The sequence below is a fragment of the Mastomys coucha genome, unplaced genomic scaffold (assembly GCF_008632895.1).
Source record: "Mastomys coucha isolate ucsf_1 unplaced genomic scaffold, UCSF_Mcou_1 pScaffold9, whole genome shotgun sequence".
Taxonomy (NCBI): domain Eukaryota; kingdom Metazoa; phylum Chordata; class Mammalia; order Rodentia; family Muridae; genus Mastomys; species Mastomys coucha.
The window spans coordinates 88,549,084-88,568,119 of NW_022196915.1; the positions used below are offsets into that span (position 1 = coordinate 88,549,084).

Sequence of the window (19,036 nt, forward strand, 5' to 3'; positions counted from 1 at the left end):
GTAGAAGCAAACAAACAATAAAAAAACAGGCTTCACTGAAATTCTTTTAACCTTTTAATATTCTTTTTCTATAACCACTTTTCTAATCTCTTGTACTGATTTCAAAGAAAAGTAGGAATTTTAGAAAAACAATTAAAAGAAGAATGTGTTATGATTCTAATGATTCTATTTCTATACAAGTCAACATAGATTCTACTTTTGTACAATTAACTTTAGGTTTCCTCAATAAGCGCTCCAGTTTGCGACTCAGAGTCAGTATGGGCTGGTGGATAGCACATGCAGTGGCACTGTCTCCAGGAAGCTGGGGGTCCTGGCAGCCTTCAGCGATAAGGCAGCCTTATCAGCAGAGGATCAGCTTTGTTTTCCATCATGTCCCATGGTTCTCTTCTCTCTGCATCTAACTACCTAATCCTTGCTTCTGCTTTGTCACTATCAGACAAACTGAAAACCATAGAATGTCCTTATCACAAAAGTAAAGACAAAAGGGCTCCCTGGCGTTGCTAGCACGTTAGAGAAAACTACCTTCTGTGGAACACTCGTCATGGATACAGAAGTCATAGCTCTAAGTTTTTACTAACTGGTCCTATCAAACCTTTGATAGCCCTGTCACATTCATGATAATATAGAATTTTGTAATGGGACAAGAGAAAAATTCTTCTGGCGGCAGATCTTCTGCTAAGTATCCTGCAAAACTGTGAGCTTTGAAAAACAAGTACCACTGACAGTTTGGAAGATCATGTCTTATGTTGATATTTACTGCAAAGACGTTAGAACAAATAAAAACAAAACACTCAACAGAACAATAGCCTTCCCAAAAATTGAGGCAAAAATACCCAACTAAATACTAACAAATGAAATAAAACACCACACTAAGATACTATACCATGACAAAGTGGAACTCATTCCTGGAATGTAGTATTAGGAAATTATGTAATGATATACCACTCTAAGATGATAAAAGAGGAAAATGCATAATTTCCTCAATCTATACAAATTAACTTTTAAGAAATATAACATACTTCATTACCTAAGGAATTCAAGAAACTAAGAACGGAAAAAAATCCTTAAACACATTAACGCCACAAATGATAACACAACGAACATCACATTCAATGAAAGATGGGAAGCTTTTCTTCTAAGGCACGATACAAACCCAGATTCCCATTTGATTGACATGCTACAGCAGAGGTCAGAGCAGTCAGGAGGGAAGGAAAATAAAAGGCACTCAAGTCTGAAAGAAGCAGTTATCTCGCTCTACATATAATTTCATCATGAGAAATCTCTATAAATACTTACAAGACACTAAAACTCTAAAAGAAATGATAAAACTAATAAAGAAACTCAGAGAACTGGCAGGATAAAAAGTCAACATGAATGACAAGTGCATTTCTTAACATTGACAACTGTAAAGAAAAAAAACAACAAAAATTATATTGACAAAACCATCAGAAAGAATAAAAAATCAGCAATTAACTTAACCAAGAAGGTGAAAGACTTGAATAATGAAAACTACACATACTGGTGAAAAAAAGTTAAGACAAATAAATAGGACCACATTCCAAGTTTAAAGATAAAAAGACCTAATACTGTTAAGATGTGAGTACTACCCAATGAAACCTACAGAGTCAATGCATTCCTATTAAAATAAATCGTAAAGACATTTCTCACATGGGTAGACATAAAATAAGTTCCTTAAAAAACAAAACAGAATATCATTAAATTAGATTAACCCTGTGGATTGCAACATACAAGGACACTTAAAATGTGAGAAAACATATTTGTCTCAGAATTGAGAGAACAAAGTTTGTAATGTATCTACTTGTATACAAAGAAAACCATCAAGAAGCCTAAAATATGTAGTTTTCATAGATGTCTCTACAATTCTGTACTGAGATATAATTGACAAATAAATATTGAAGATTGTCAAGAAACTATATTAGAAGACTGGATATCCACATATACCACAATAACATTAATTAGGCCTTTATCTAATACCATTTATAATGTACAAAAATCAGATCAAATGGAAGATTTAAAACTATAAAGAATTTTTTCTAGGAGCATTAGGCAAAGGCAATTGGTGCGAAGCCTGGTGACCTGAGTTCGATCCCTGAACACAGCGAGAAAGAGGTGACTCCCCCGACCCATGCTCTGACAGCCATGTGTGCATCAAGGCATGTGCACACCTACAGCATACACAATAAATGTGTTGTTTCTTTCTAGAGGAAAACAATTCATGATGTATTATGTACGACAATACTTTATTGAATTTAGCAATATTTTTAAATGTTACCAAAAGCACAGGCAACAACAACACAAAACTAAACAAGTTGGACTTGACAAAAATTTAAAATCTTTTTATATCAAAAATACAGTGCCAACAGAATTAAAAGGTAGCTCATAGACATCATTTATTTCAAGTTATGTACTCATAAGGGATTAATGTTTAGAATACACTGACAATTACAAAAGTCAACAGAAAAGAATAAACAACCCAATTCAAACTCTGGTTTAAGACTTGAATGGGTAGTTCTCCAAAGAGCTACAACTGGTTAAAAAGCATATGAGAGGTGCTTAACATCATTATTTATTAAGGAAACTCAAATCAAAACTACACTGGAGCCATTTCACATCTCTTGGGGTTTATAAAATCCAACCAAACAAAGAAAACAAAACTAGGGAGAACATGAAGAAACTGCAAAATGCATGCACTACTAATGGAAATATAAGATGGTAGTTGCCGTAGAAAACACACTGACCATTTCTTGAAGGATTAAAACATGAGTTAACATGGTTTGGCAATTCCATTGCAGTAGGTGTAGCAAAAAGAACTCCATGCAGAATCTCTCAAAGATATCTATCAGCCTACGTACATGCACAGTAGCAATATGTACATTCGCTTAGATGTGTCCCTCAGAAGACAAATGGATTAAAAATACACACACACTCAATTTGTCCTGAAGGAAGGAAATTCTAGACATGTGCTGCAACATGGATGAACTCTGAGGACATTCTATTAAGTGAAATGAACAAGTGAAAGGAGGACCTAATACCATATGCGACATCTTTTAGAGTAGTCAAAGAATGCTCACAGAACGCAGACAGAAAGAATGATGCTAAAGAGAAGAGGAGGGAGAAGTAGAAATGACTGTTAAACGAATATAGTTAGTTTTACAAAACAAAAAGCTCTGTGTGTGTTTATAGCTTAACAGTGTGAAATAGTAAAAAACATTGAATTGTATACTTACAAATGATTACAATGGTCAGTTTTATGTTACATGCCTTGGACCACAAAAGAAACTAAAGAAAATGCCTAATTCTAAATATATTATAAGGTATGTAGTAAGATTTTTATAATGGCTGAAATCATCTCTAAAAGTTCTCGGTACACTGGCATTTAATGCTATCTTAAATTTATTCATATATTTATTTTGATCATTATAATTGTTATAATTGGCTAGGTGTTATCAATGAAAATTGTACAAATGTCTGTGGAAGAACACTTAAGAAAAATAATTTTAGTAGGACACAGAAAATTTAGAAATTTGTCTGCATTTCTGGATTCTATACTCTGGATCAAGCTTGGAGTTTAGGGGACTGATTTTTTAATGAAAACAGCCTAGGAAAGATTTGAGAGATTAAATTTCAAACTCTAACACTGTTTACAAAGAAAAATTGAATCCTTTTAAATAAAAATTACTCAAAAATAAAAATTAAAGATGAATAAGATATATCATTAAAGTAGAAAATGGTATCTAACAAAGCACTATAGAATAAGAGTTATCTATTCTTGGGTACATTCTTTACTTCTGCTAATCAAATAAGCCATGCCAAGGACAAGACAAAGCCTGTGGCTGCAGTAAGTGGTCCGGCCGAATCAGAGGTTATCACGTGAGCCTTCAAGTGTGAAGCCAGTTTGACTTTATCTCAAGCATCACAAAACAAAACAAAACAAAACAAAACAAAAAAAACCTGAAATAATATTTCAATAGTCTTGAAGAAAAATGGCTATTTTATATAATCTACTTATGACAGGAAAAGCATAAGCCCAGAAACACAATCATAGTAGATGCTGCCAGGAACTGGGAAGTATTACTTGACAGCTAAACATTTGCTAAATAGTAAAACCAGAGACTGGAGGTAGTTGTCCTCAATCTAGACTTTTCTTCACAAAATTTTCACTCCTACCCTAAATCACTCAATTATCAGAAACCCAGTCTTACAAAAGACATCCCTTTATGTATTATATTGCCAATAAAATATAAATGTGAAATTTTTCTAAAATTCTAGGAGAAAATTCTATTATTTGATGCAACTCACATACTATCTTTGAATTGACAATAATATAGAACCTTGGAGAGGAAAAGGTTTGTTTCAGCTCATAGTTCCATATCACAGTCCATCATAGTGGGAAGCCAGGGCAGGAATCTGGAGGCTGGAACTGATGTAGAGCCCATAGAGGAGTGCTGGTTTGCTCAGCCTGCCCAGGTGTGGCTCCATACACAATAGACTGGATCCTTCCACAATGAATCATTAATCAATACTCCACAGACTTGTCTACAGGACAATCTTATAGAAGTGCTTTCTCAATTGAGAAGCCCTCTTAGTACATATGTATAGGTTTATATCAAGCTGACAGAAAAGAAATTAACCAGGACAAACCTTTAAATCAAGAGTCTATAAGATAGATGGATAGACAGACAGACAGACAGATGGATAGATAGAGTCAGGCTAGATAGATAAGCAGGATACCATGTTAGAGAAAAATAATCTATATTTCTACTCAAGCATCGTATATATTTGATAATTGTACTAAGAAAAAAATCAATAAACATTTGGCATTAAACAAGCTTAGGAAAAAACAAATGAGGCCCTAGACTTGAAGAAAGTATAACTTAATTTTTAAATAATGGCTTCAATAAATCAAATGAAAGGAACCCAAACATAAAGACGACACTAAATTAGAACCCAATATAGTAGAAAAGAACTAAGTATTTTAAGTTTAGGGTTGAATGTGTAATTCAGTGGTAGAGTACTTAACTGATATTAGTTTGAAGCCCTAGGTCTGAACCCCACATACCACTACCCCAATACACACGCACATGCACATAAAACCGAGGTAGATACACTGTGAGATAATCTGAAAACCAATAAAAACAAAAGCCGGGGGAGGGGAGAGTGAGCTTATTTCCTTCATAGGAAGTCTTGTCTTACCCTCCAGGAACTCTATCAGGACGCCCACTGCTGACACAGCTGGCACCATAGCCCGTGCAGTCTCCACACACGGTGCACACCATACACTGCTCCAGCTTCCACTTGTGCATGCCTGGAGGGCACATCATGGACTTCTCATCTTTTTCATCTAGTTCTTCCTCCAGATCTTCATCCATTGCTGTTGCCATATTTTCAACTCCAAACCCTGTATGACAAATTTATAACTGTATGTGAATTATTTCCACATCCCAAAACAGACATTCCCCAACTAAAAACATACATGAAACCCTGATGTAATCACAGTGGTTATGTATTTACTCACTTAATCTATTATTCCTCATCAAACCTATTCATTTCTCTCTTATCTATTGCACACAACCTAAAGAAAATCCACTCAAGGTAACTATGTCTAATCAAGAAAGTGGTTCAGGGATATAGGATGCTAAGCTGTGAAAAGGCTAAGCTCACAATCAAGAAATAGACAGAGCATAGCACATGAGGTCTTCATTTAGCTTTGCCAGTTGTAATCAATGAACAATACAAAAAAATGAGACAATCAAATACCAGATAATTTTGGCTAGAGTTAAAATACAGCAATTCTGATAGAATGTATCAAGCAGACACAATCTTTACCTAGTTTTACATACATTATTATTTGAGTCAACAGTATGATAACTATTGTCTTTGAATTAATCTGTATATCCAATAAAACACAAATGAATTCATATTCATATTAAATAATTTAAAATAAAATATCCAACCTAGCTACCTGAAACAAAAACAATTGTTTTAAAAATGCTATCTTTAAAAAAAAAAAAAAAAAAAAAAAAAAAAAACTAATATAACTACACACACAAATACAACCAATACTCTCCCTATCAAAACTGGTTCCTATGACCTATTTAAATCTGTGGTCAAGCAGATCACAAAAGAGATGCTCTTGGTTTGGTTAATAAAATGAAGATTTACACCTCAAATGATTGAAGTTTAATTGTAGTCCAATGCTTAGTTCTGATTGCATGAATGTATCTTCTCTCACTGTTTTAAAAAAATAAAAATCAAAGATAGTCAAAAATAGAACTAAAGAGTACAGGCAATGTTGATAACAGCTAAAAGTAAAACTGGAAGCAAGAATTAACTAAATATACCATTAAAAGCCAAGATCAAGACAGCAAGTAAATTGAGGAATAAAACATGCCTTCCCTTCAACAGCCTAGGAGCTGAGAAGACGACACTATGAAAAGAGACAGCCACACTTCTGCCTATCCTAACAAAGGGCCAGGGAATAAGAGCCATCTGAGCTGTCAAAATACTAACGACTAAACAAGGAGGGAGGGCAATACTGCTGAAAGGCTACTGCCAAATGTAGTTAAAACTGAAGGTGACAACCATTTGAGAAAAAGCTCCTTTCCATCAATAAGTCAGTCATCAAAAATGTTAAATCAAAGAAGTACTATTAATTTATGTAGATTTTAAAATATTAAACAGCTAGGAACATTACTTCCTCAAAAAAACAAAAATACAAAGTGTTACAGGATATTTGATCAGGCTGTGAACCCTGGCATTGTGTTGTTTACTGGAAAAAACCTGTTTCTAGTTGTGTTCAGCCTTAGCACATACCATTAATCCCTCTGACTGGAATACAGACACCCTCTTAGTATACACCTTTAGTCCCAAACAATGAAGGTAAAGTTACTCTGCAGAAGGAAGCACTCATATTTGAAAGTGATGTCTAATTGAGTGGCAGACAAAGTGATGAATCAGAGAAAGATTTGACAGAACAGGATATGCAGACTCTCAGGACAACAGAGAGAAAAGGGAAGCTACTTGAGGGGCAGTGCAGACAGGAAGGAGGCAGCTATTGTAAGGAGAGCCTTGCAGGGAGAGGACGAGGGGAAGGAGGCAGGAAGCGGAAGGGACAGTTGTACAGAGACAGGTTGCAGAGAGAACAAGCTAGACATATTCTCTAGCTAGAACCAGCAGGAGAATGAGAAGAAGCCAGAAGACTAGAACATATCACTAATTAGTATGAGGCCAAGCAAAGTAATTCAGGAGGGACCAAATCAGTCCACATGGAGAGGAGTTTGAGCCAGAACAGCCGAGTTCAACCAGTCAGAGCACAAAAAGACATTGAAAAGGTAAGCTTCAGCAGTAAGCTTCAGAGGCTAAAAACATTCTAGGTTTAGATTAGATTGTATGGGGGCTAGAAGCTTCCAAGACTAGGCCTACATTAGCAGACAGGGACAATAAGCTTCAGGCCAATAAAAGTTACTGTTACAATAAAGCCTATTTTATTTTTGCACTGATCAACTTTTATCAATAGTTATTATCAAGTAAAAATTTAGGAGTTTTCTAAGTTTATAAGATATCGAAGAGTCATTCATCATTGTTTTTAATTGTTATGTATGACTTTTGCCTGTGTGCATGTGTGTGTGTCTGTGTCTGTGTGTGTATGTGTGCGTGCACACACATATACAGAGCATCAGACCTCTGGAACTGGAGTTATAGATGGTGTAAGCCACCACATAAGTGCAGTGATAGAACCTGGGTCCTCTTAAAGAACAGCAGGTGCTCTTAACTTGAGACATCTCTTATGCATTCATTTTTGAAAAGAATGAGACAGCCAGGCAGAGGTGGTGCACATCTTTAATCCCAGCATTTGGGAGGCAGAGGCAGGCGGGTTTCTGAGTTGGAGGCCAGCCTGGTCTACAGAGTGAGTTCCAGGACAGCCAGGGCTACACAGAAAAAAACCAGTCTCAAAAAAACAGAAACAAAAAAAGAACAACAAAAAAACAAAGCAAAAGAAAAAAGAGAAAAGAGTGAGATTCTTCACTATGTTCTAAAAAGCTAATGAAAAGACAACAGAGATATTAATACCCAAGACTTAAACTCCTACCTTTCCCTCCTTGGTTCATAGCACCAGTGTCTCGACCACATTGTCCTTTGTTATTTACACCAAATGTCCAAACCTCTCCATTCTTCATTAAAACACATGTGTGAGCTTTGCCCATTGCTACCTGAGTTACAAAATGGCCTTTCAAATCAGATACCAAACCTAGAAAAAAGATACAAAATTAATAAAAACAACAAAATATTTCTGTACCTAGGACAACTTTAATGAAGAATTTCTTAGGCAAAAACAAGTGACCAAAGTCCTGGTAGGTTATCACCAAATTAAAAAAAAAGGCACTAAAATGTAGTTTCAATAAATTTTAAAATGGTATTCATACTTGGGACAAATACTTACTGTCCCATCATTTCTAGCTAACTTCTCCTGCCTGCTTGCTGCAAGTACTAACACCTTTGAACAATAAGTAGTCAGAAGGACCAGCAGCTCTCAACTTTTGACTACCAGCACAAAGAAGTCATGAACCTTTACTGGTACTTACTTCAGCAGAAAAACAGCAAAACCCTTGTAAGAGTATAACAAAACAGTATTGTTTTTATAAACCTGTAAGATTCTTCAAAATAGTAAATTTCATTGTAAAATCATGTTTATTTATTTACTTCCTGTGCATGTATTCAAATGCACGTGTGTCCATGATGCACATGTGTCCATGACGCACGTGTGTCCATGATGCACATGTGTCCATGATGCACATGTGTCCATGATGCACGTGTGTCCATGACGTACGTGTCTAAGTCAGAAGGGAACTTGTAGGAGTTAGTTCTCTCTTTTCAGCACCTGAGTCCTGAGGTTGTCAAGCTTAGAAGCAAGCGCCTTTGCATACTGAGCTATTTCACCACGCCTCAAAACAGTATTTTTGAACCTCTCATACTTTCCTTCACAGTCCACTCCAGTATGTCCTCAACTTGCCTTATATTCCTTTTAGCATGCTTTTCACACCCATGTGCTACCCCAATTAATTATTTTTACAATAATTTTAAAATTACAAAGGCATGCTGCTTAGCCTTATTGAGTAACAATAACAGTAAAAACTAAAGAGTTTTCTAAAATATATCAAAAATTTCATTTCTAAAAATTATGGTGGTTATTTAAGTTGAAAATATTCCTAATTTCAGTATGTAGCACACTTGAAAAAAATATATAATGTTTATTTAACCGAACAAAATTTAATTACTAATAATAGATGATATACAGTGAGCTCTTACATAGTCTAGGTTCTCAGCAAAGCATTTCTTACATGTTCTTATAGACGTACAAAAATAAATTATGAAACACATACTATCATTTAGCCTCTTTTTAAGGAAAGTAGAAAAAAAGAAAAGTCTGAAAGTTAAGTAAACTTTGTCCAACTCAAAAAGTTAGTAACAAATCTGTCTATAGGCACTGAACTATATAGACTTAAAAATAACTAGTTAAGTCTATCATGATCAAATGTCTCTCAGACTGCAAAAGGGCAGATAGACACTGCCTAGTCCACCCAACTTATATGTAAACGTTCAATTTCTATCAGCATTTTGGCAAGCAATAGCTATATGAATATCATTTTAAAACTATTACTATGCTACTCCTGAACTCACTCTACCAATGTCATGCCACTGAGAATCTGAATGCCCCACACTCAGTCAGTATTCCTATTACTGGGGAGCAGGTTCAGTTAATAATTAACTACTATAAATTGTCTACATGCTTGACTTCTTCATCACTGGGATAAACACTTAACTTTATAGTCATAAACTTGATTTACTCTGGTCTCTCAAACAAAATCTTCCAAAGTGGGATGACACATTCACTATACTCATTTCTAATTACTAGAAAAGAAATCCAGCAACCAAATAGTATGAGGTTATGGATTGGAGTTTATAAATATAAAGCTATCTAGCTACTTCTATTCCTCATATTCCCTTCTTAAATATCAGTCAGGCACCTGATATATCATTCTTATAACTGTGTGCTAGGTATTATAAAAAATAGTAATTAGCAAGGGAAATAATACTTCATTGTCTAAATGAGGAGACAGATAATTCAATGATTTTAAGTCAGCCTTGCTATAAAAACTGTCTGCTGATAGTAACATTAACCCAAAGACATGTGACATGAGCGCTGTGATATAAAGGGAAGGCTTCCCAGAGAGCGTCCCCTCGCAGGTTCATAACTAGCTTCTGGAGAAGTGTACATCAGATCTTCCAGTAACAAATACAATGGAAAACATCGGCCCAAACTTTCACATTTGAAGAATAATGTCAAATATGCAGAGAAAGCATACTATTCATGTTAATTTTCTAGACATGTCTTTGTTACATCTAGTGATTCATATTGGAATCTTCTTGCATAAATGCTAATGACTTAATTTTTAACTTACTTGAACTATCAGAATAAATAGCATCTTTTCCAAACATGTATAGTTCTCCATCTTTAGAAATAACAGAACTACTTCCGTTATTGCAGGCTGTGTACACCACAATCTTCCCTTCCATTTTAATAATCTTTTTCGGTTTATAGGGCTTTGACTGCCGTCTGCTCTTAGCTAAAAAGAATGAATAAAGTGAGTATCAGGTAATAACAATGGTTTATATATAAAACCAAAGAAAAGAAACAAATTGTTTTCTTTGTTGCAGTTCTTGATACACCTTATTAAGTCTCAGAAAGCCTAGGCTTACCGCCATGCTGATTGAAAACAGGAACTTGTTAGCCTCATGTAGTCAATTAATATTTAGATTGTCAAATGCCACAAGCATACATACCATCTCAGTCCTCCAACACACATCACCCCCTTTTTATCGCTCCTTATAGTTAATGTATGATCTTATATTAGATTCTGGAAACAAAATATCTCATTCATCTAATATATATTAAGTGCTATCCCAACTCAACATGATTATAAAGAAAGATGATATACACATAAAACAGAACAAATAAATAGAAATATGGGTGATATAACAAACTATTATTCTAAAAAATTTCCACCCATGAAATAAGGCAAAGATGCAAAACATCAATGAGCTGCTCATTTGATTAATCAATTTTCTGCAAGCTTTCAGAATAAAAACATCTTGTTATGCTATTGCATGCTTTTCATATGGCTTGACACCTATGCTTGTGTGCAATAACTAGTTTAGATGCATGTTCTCCACATGTTCAAGTTTCTAGGAAATGGTAACATACTCTGTGGCTTTGTTAAGGGGTATTCCCAAGGTAACTTTTATTTTCACAGAATTTCCCATTACACATAGACTTCAAAAGACAAATCCCTATAAGATGCTACTCCAGGGAATATGAAAAGTTATTTTAGAGAGAAAAATGATGTTTTAAAGAAGATATAAACAGAAAAATTACATCAAATTATTTACTTTTTCATTGCTGAGCAAATGATTTCCTAGTAAAGAATTTCATTAGCAATAAGACTATGAACAGTTACATAAGGTTTATCTTCACTTGGAAATATACAATCCTTGCCAAGTTGTCAGCTTTTTAAGTAATCTACTAGAATAAGTAAATGAAACAAAAAATTACCAACCACCCATTCTCAAACGAAACATCATATAGTCAGAAATATGAGAATTCATCCAGATGATCTGCAGTGAAACAGGCACCTTCCTCTAGCTCCTCAGTTCCTGGGCATGCACCATCTAAGCTGCGCGGCTAGTGCTGCTGAGATGACTCCACTAACTCAGAAGAGCCACCTCGGCTGACTTACTTGACTCTCCATCCTCTCCTTTGCTTGCAGAGCCCGTGAAGAACACACTCCCATCCTCGGCAACTAAAAGGGCATGCGAGCCGTCGTGCCCCACGGAGAAGTGCACTATCTTAGGAGACTTGGTGATTGGTAACTCAACCCATTTTCCTGCTGAAGGACCACCTTGTTTGATTCCAAGACTCTGGTACTTGCCAGTGTAATATACCTTACATGTTAGGAAGGGAAGAAAAACAGAAATTACACTGCCTTTTGGAGGGTGCACCAGGTTTTACAAAAATGTAAAAGCTTCCATATTTTATTGAACGGTAAAAAAGGAATTCGATATTTTTTATACTATTCAAATTTTGTGACCTTAAGAACACAGAAATTGATCCACTCAAGATTGCTTTTTCATATGTATTCTGGGTATTTACAATTTTCATATTTACATTCCAATGAATATACTCACAGAAAAAACTTCATAAAATCTGTTAATTTTCCAAATTTATAAAAAGCTTCATGTAAATATATGCCTGATACTTTCTATTTTCAGAATTCCCTTACTTATCTTAATTTTTCTTCGAATTTACTAGACAAAAAAGAACTCCAATCTATGTAGGCTAACCTACACAATCTACATGTTAATTAAACATGCTTCTATGGTATTTTAATTATATATTTTATTATGGACATTTTAGAAATATCTGATTTACCATTTACAGAATAAACACAAACACAAACTTACACTACTTCAAAAATTGTAAGAATTCATAATTAAACACTTTCAAATATATAACTTTTTAAAAGTTTACAAATTTTTAAGGTCTTAAATGTTACTATTCTTTCACAATGTTATTTTCAACATGATTATGGTTTACCACATAAAAATTTATGACAATATTTAAATATTAAAATGATCTGAATTATGTAACAATTTGTACTTTCTCTTTAAGTAGAAAACATTACATTTGAACAACATGACTTGCTTACCTTTCCATTTGCTGTTTTCATTAGCGCAAACTCTCGTCCTGCACCAAGTATGGCTGACTCTTCATCAAAACCTGTGCCTGTGATCAGAACAAGACTAATAAAAAGGACTGCATTTCTAATACTCGTAATTCTAAGTACAGCATGCACTCTATGAAATAATTTCAGCCAATTCCATTAGTACTGTTAAAAATTAAAATGGCCTAGGCGTGTATCTGGAAGACAACTAGTTTGAGAGTGCCCTGGGCTGCGTAGAAAGACTGTCCCAAAGTGAGGAGGCATCTGCTCCAGCATCTGCTCCAGCATCTGCTTACACTTTCACACTGTCAAGAAGAGATGAAGCTTTCTATCACTACCACATTTATAATAAAGTATTAAAACAATCAATGGCAACTGTAGTCACTGATTTAAAGTATTTAAAAATATATACATTTGTATGAGCTGGAGAGATGGTTCAGAAGTTGGGAGCACTAGCTACTCTTCCAGAGGACAAAGGTTCGATTCCCATCACCACCCTCATGGCAGCTCACAACTTGTCCGTGGCTCCAGGTCTAGGGGATCTGACACCTCCCTCACACAGACATACACACAGGCAAAACACCAATGTGGGTATATTTTTATTAAGCATCTCATGTACTAAGTATCATTAAATGTATAAATGTATAAATTTTATCTCATTTGATCTTTATAACTTACTGCCCATTGTTTAAATGAATACAAAATTACAGGTTCTTCTAACATCTCTGGGATTGAAAAAAACCTTGAAAATATATAAATTAAAATTTTCAGATTCTCGGTCCTTTCCTTTTTGATAAAAGAAAAAACCCTAAATTAAAAAATATGTATAAACACATGCATATATCTTCAAACTGCCAAGATTACTATACTCCCAAAGATGAAAAATTTTAAAGGCAGATATTATAGAGATTTTCCTAAATTACAGAACAACAATGCTCAATGCAGTAGTATTAAATACATTACACTCAGCATTGTCCACCATAATCCTTAAGAAATACTGCTTTATTTCATTTGCCCTATTCACACTGAGTTGGAAAGTATTATTGTCAGCTGCTTTTCTCAGCACTTTCTAATACGTTGTCTATTTACAGGCTGCATTTCCTACTTACGTCCATATATTTATCAAAAATTGTTTTACAGTAATAGACACAATAGCCACTAAATTAATAGCTGAAATGCTGAAAACACAATGATTTTTTTTAAAGGAATGAAAAAGAAACATTTATTCTGTCATCTTACTTATTATATGCAAATCCTTTTCCAGATCAAATAGTGATATGCCACAGGCATGTAAGCATTTCCTGGCCAGTTTAAGCTGTAGTTCTTGTTGCAGTACAGGTTCAGTGCTTGTGGCAAATATCCTGACAACAAAGCCATCCTAAAAAAGTTAAAAAATTAAAAATTGAAAAAAAATCAAGCATTGCATTGCATGAATCAGTCTTCTGTAAAGACCCAGTAATTTAAGAAAAAGTGGTTCCATTTACAACAGCTATTCCAAATACTTACATCTCTTGAAGCAGCTATCTGGTTAATATACTCTCCATCAGTAAATAAAATATTTTGACCTTCAGTGTGGCAATCTATACAAATGAAAGGAAAAGTAATTATATTACACAACAGATAAGCAACTCATGAACTGATTTTACTCCTCTGCTGAAGTCAGAATGAGAGTTCTTTGCACAATAAGAATAGACTTACACTCAAAAAGGGACTTTTTAAAAATTAAGAATTACAAATTAGCAAAAAATAAATGATTCAACTAAGAGTTCTGACCACATGTTACACTTACATTTAGAAAGTTTGCATAATTATGGATCTGAGAGCCAACCTAATTACAAAATGAATTAGTAGCCGATATAGTCTGAGAGTCGAACATGCACCATGATAAACAAACAGTTGGTTATAATCATTTCAATACCATCACATGCAATGTAGGCAACATTACCAATAGCCATACACCACAGTCATTAGTGTCACAGAGAAATACAGATAGATCTAAGGCTTCTGTATTTAAGTCTACGGTGTCCACAACAGCCATACACCACGGTCATTAGTGTCACAGAGACATACAGATAGATCTAAGGCTTCTGTATTTAAGTCTACCGTGTCCAGCTGCAGATATCCCTTGCTTTACAAAATGAAGGATCAAAACTACCTCTCTATTTCTCATGTAGAAAGTCATTGTCTGTTCCAGCATGTTTACTGTTTACAATGTTCTAGATTTTCTAATCATTTATCCTTCTCCTATCTATTTATAGAGAGCCAACAGGTCTATACTCATTTCTTTCTTTTTATTTCAAAATAGCCGAACATCTCAGCTACTACCCATATTTGCCAGCATTGAACATATCTATGTAGAATGGTGCACTTTGATCAAACGTTTCTTCGATCAAAGTAACGCACAAACTAGTTGTGTCAAGGGATACCAGTATCATAGGACACTGGAACATGTGTTAGTGACTGCTGAACACAAACTACAAGCAAAATCAACATCTGTATAAATTGTATCCTTTGGGAAAACAAGTATTCAGCAAGCAAATCTAAGAGCACACACACTTTCTACAGTAACCATGGAGGACTAGGATGAACCTCTCCATTAATCACAATACAAAAAAAAATTTTATTTCTCGTCAACCTGAATCAACAAAACATAAAACTCTGTTTTTTGGAAAGAGCAATGGAACCCACCCAAATAAGCTATATCTTTGCCCAAGAGCTTCATACTAGCATACTTCCTTATTATAAATATACAAAACACAGGCAGACCCTTACCAAATAGAGAATTCAGTGATCACAAACTGGAAATAGAAACTGGGAGACAAGGCCCACTGGTAGCCCAAGAGACTTGGTAATCAAAGAGAGGAGAAATCGAAAGAAAGAGTTCCTAGTCCACTGTACAGAATACAAAGAGGCGCAAGAAAGATGCTTCTCAAGCTCTAAGCAGTAAGATTTTAAACTAAAAAGCAAAGAAGAAAAACTCATTATAATTTCAGATAAATGCAGGGGTGAGGGAGTAAAGTGGAGCACGAGTAGCAAAAAGGCCTCCTATTATGAGGCAACCTGTCACAAGACGTAGACAACAAATGACACAAGAACACAATCTGAAAGTTACACTGAAATATAAAGAGTAAAACAATATTCAACAAGAGCCATTCATCCATACTGCAGTGAAACATCTGTAAGACTAGCTAGAATATGAAACTGAATAAATTACCAATTCTGTTCATTTTAAACATGGTATTCAGTAAACCTATAAACCTGACAGTTTACTACTTCTCCTCTTGATGAAAAGCTACAGAGAAAAAGGGTCCCTTGTCAGGGTAAAAGCAAATCATTTTATTGAAGAAAATGTAGTTCATGCCAAAGAAATGAGCAAATGACAACAGGTTTCTTCAGGCTTGAGGGCTGAGGGCTGGGTCTTCCTTCCACGTCAAATTGAGAACTTCTCTTGATCCATTCTTTATCCGTGTGTAACATTAAAAGACAGCAGCTTCAGGAATATGTCAAGCAACATCTGCAAGCTTGGAAGACACACAATATGGGACTATCCTCCCAAAGTGTGATTTGTTCTTCACTGTGAGCACAGCACATACTTATGAAACACAGAAAGTCACACTTGTATGGTTAAAATTTACATTTATGTTAAATGATGCAGAATTTAAACTGAATAAAGACATTAGAAAATAATTTTTAATCATGGAAAATAAATGAAATACCTATAGGTAGATATTTTTTAATTTGCCTTTCAGCTACAACCTTATAAATGAGCTGGACAGAAGTTATTCTTTGGTACCTATTTAGGAGGACAGGTTTTGTCAATAATGAACATTTCTTCTATGACATTATCCTAAAAAAATTGGTACAGAGACAGAGAAATAAAGTTGATCTTCCCCCTGTAATTTTTGTACCAAAAAAGAAGAAGAAGAAGAAGAAGAAGAAGAAGAAGAAGAAGAAGAAGAAGAAGAAGAAGGAGGAGGAGGAGGAGGAAGAGGAGGAGGAGGAGGAGGAAGAAGAAAAGGAGGAGGAAGAAGAAGAGGAGGAGGAAGAAGAAGAGGAGGAAGAAGAGGAGGAAATGAAGGAAGGGAGGGAAGCAAGGAAACGGGAAAACTGGAAGACTGGAAGGCTCTTGTTTTAGTATATATTAATAAATCAATAAAGTATAATTTATAACATTAAAATAATACTGCAAAAGCCTAAAAACCTGGGAATGTATTCAGAGTAGTAAGTAAAGGGTAAATCCAAAGTAGAATATGATCCATTCTTATACCTATTTACATATGCTTATATGAGTTTAGTAGAGGTATAGATATAACTTAAAAATACTCTTTTTAAATCAGCCAGGTGTGGTGGTGCATTCCTTTAATCCCAGCAGTCAGGAGGCAGAGACAAGTAGATCTCTGTGAGTTCAAGGCAAGCCTGGTCTACACAGCAAATTTCAGGCCAGGCCATGCCAGGCTGAGCTGTACAGTGACAGCTACACAGTTGTCTCAAAACAAAAACAAAACTGAAAGAACAAATTCAAAAAACAAAACCTTTTCAATCAGTAGAAGGTGGAAGAGGAGAATAATACAGGGGAACCAGAATTGGGAGTGACAATATAATTAAAGTATATGTCATAATGTATGAAAATAATCCTAATGAAACCCATTGTATTATACAGCAAATATATGCTGATACTTAAAAATATTTCTAAAGTTGTTATTATTAAACATTAAATATGGCCCAAGACTTGTTTAAAAAAATATAGAGGTGTTATAAAATGATTTTGTTAGGTTCTGCCATTGGCATGCACATAAAATGTCTCATTTGCTTAATAATGCTGTCTATATACTATTTTGGGGAAATGCAGAAATAGAAAAGTTCAATTCTTTTTTTTCTTTTTTTTGGTTTTTCGAGACAAGGTTTCTCTGTGTAGCCCTGGCTGTCCTGGAACTCACTCTGTAGACCAGGCTGGCCTTGAACTCAGAAATCCACCTGCCTCTGCCTCCCAAGTGCTGGGATTAAAGGTATGTGCCATCACAGCCAGGCTTCAATTCATTTTCTAATGAAGCTATAGGAATAGTTAAGAACTTGACAAGCAGGCAGGGAGCAGATCTTTCTCAGTGTGCTCTTTTTTAAAAAATAAATCTCACTTCTTCAAAAGATCAAACGCTTAGGAGTATTTTACTGTTTGTCAAGAGATTACTAACAAACACACTAAATATTTGAGGTTTAATGCAATCAGCTTTAGAAAGCATCAATAGTATAAGAAAATTTAAAACTTTAGGATAGAGAATGTTTATGCATTTACCTCATGCTGCAGAAAACCTGAGGATCTGGGCAGCGTGGTGCACAGTGGCAGATGAACTGTGCCCAAAGTCTTTGTGCCCAAAGTCTTTGTTAGCGCTTTCATACAAAGTGCACACAATGAATGGTAACATTTTCTTGACCATCCTATGGCCTATCACTGCAAGTCCTTTAAAGCAGAGGAAAACCCTAGGGCACTGTTAAGGTGACTAATAACCACAACATTTCTTGTACAGGGCAACTTAAGAGTTAAAGTAGTGGTTCTAGTGACAAAAGAAACAAAATAACATTACCCTGATAACTGGGGGCTGAGGTTTTAACGGGTGAAGGTGTTAGGCTCTGTAGATGTGTATGAATTTGAAATAAATAGGAAACCTCATTGAACTTTGTCTCTGATGCCTAGTATCTTCACATGTATTAACAACTGTAGGAGATAAAATGGCTTACATGTCATAATATTTAAAAACTCATTTGTAAGCAAGTACTAACTAGTCTTTGCTAATTACATTTACATCGTTAAATATCTTAAAATGCAGGTTTCTCAAAACTATTTGTTAAGAAAAATATGACTAGTTAAAACATACCTGGTAACATTACAGTACCATCTTGTTCCAGTGTTTCAGGGCTTATTCTTATGGCAGTCATACTGTGGTTATTCACATCTCGATATAATAAATAACCCTGGTAATAAACAAAGAAATTTTTTCATGACCAATAGAAAAGGCAGCTGTATGTTTCTGTACTTTATTTTGTTGATGTATAATAAATCAATAATGCTATCTAAAGGATATTAAAGGTTAAAATTTAAGACACGGGGTCTACTTCAGATGCAGGGAATTGAGGAAAAACTTAAGATGATTTTCTGACCTACAAACACACACGCTGCATGCATACACCCCCATATAACACACACACACACACACACTTTCTCTCTCTCTCTCTCTCTCTCT

General features: G+C 34.9%; 1 protein-coding gene across 16 annotated transcripts in view; it reads right to left on the minus strand.

Annotated features, from left to right (window-relative positions):
- Positions 1 to 19,036, minus strand: part of Mycbp2 (MYC binding protein 2) — a 234,193-nt gene that overhangs the window by 167,770 nt on the left and 47,387 nt on the right. For all 16 annotated transcript variants that reach the window (XM_031362810.1, XM_031362803.1, XM_031362817.1 and 13 more), the window contains exons 8-15: positions 18,671 to 18,767; positions 14,307 to 14,380; positions 14,040 to 14,178; positions 12,786 to 12,862; positions 11,817 to 12,021; positions 10,482 to 10,646; positions 8,111 to 8,269; positions 5,215 to 5,419 (exon numbers count right to left, since the gene is read on the minus strand). In XM_031362810.1, the coding sequence (XP_031218670.1) occupies positions 5,215 to 5,419; positions 8,111 to 8,269; positions 10,482 to 10,646; positions 11,817 to 12,021; positions 12,786 to 12,862; positions 14,040 to 14,178; positions 14,307 to 14,380; positions 18,671 to 18,767 (1,121 nt within the window). The remainder of the gene's footprint in view (positions 1 to 5,214; positions 5,420 to 8,110; positions 8,270 to 10,481; positions 10,647 to 11,816; positions 12,022 to 12,785; positions 12,863 to 14,039; positions 14,179 to 14,306; positions 14,381 to 18,670; positions 18,768 to 19,036) is intronic.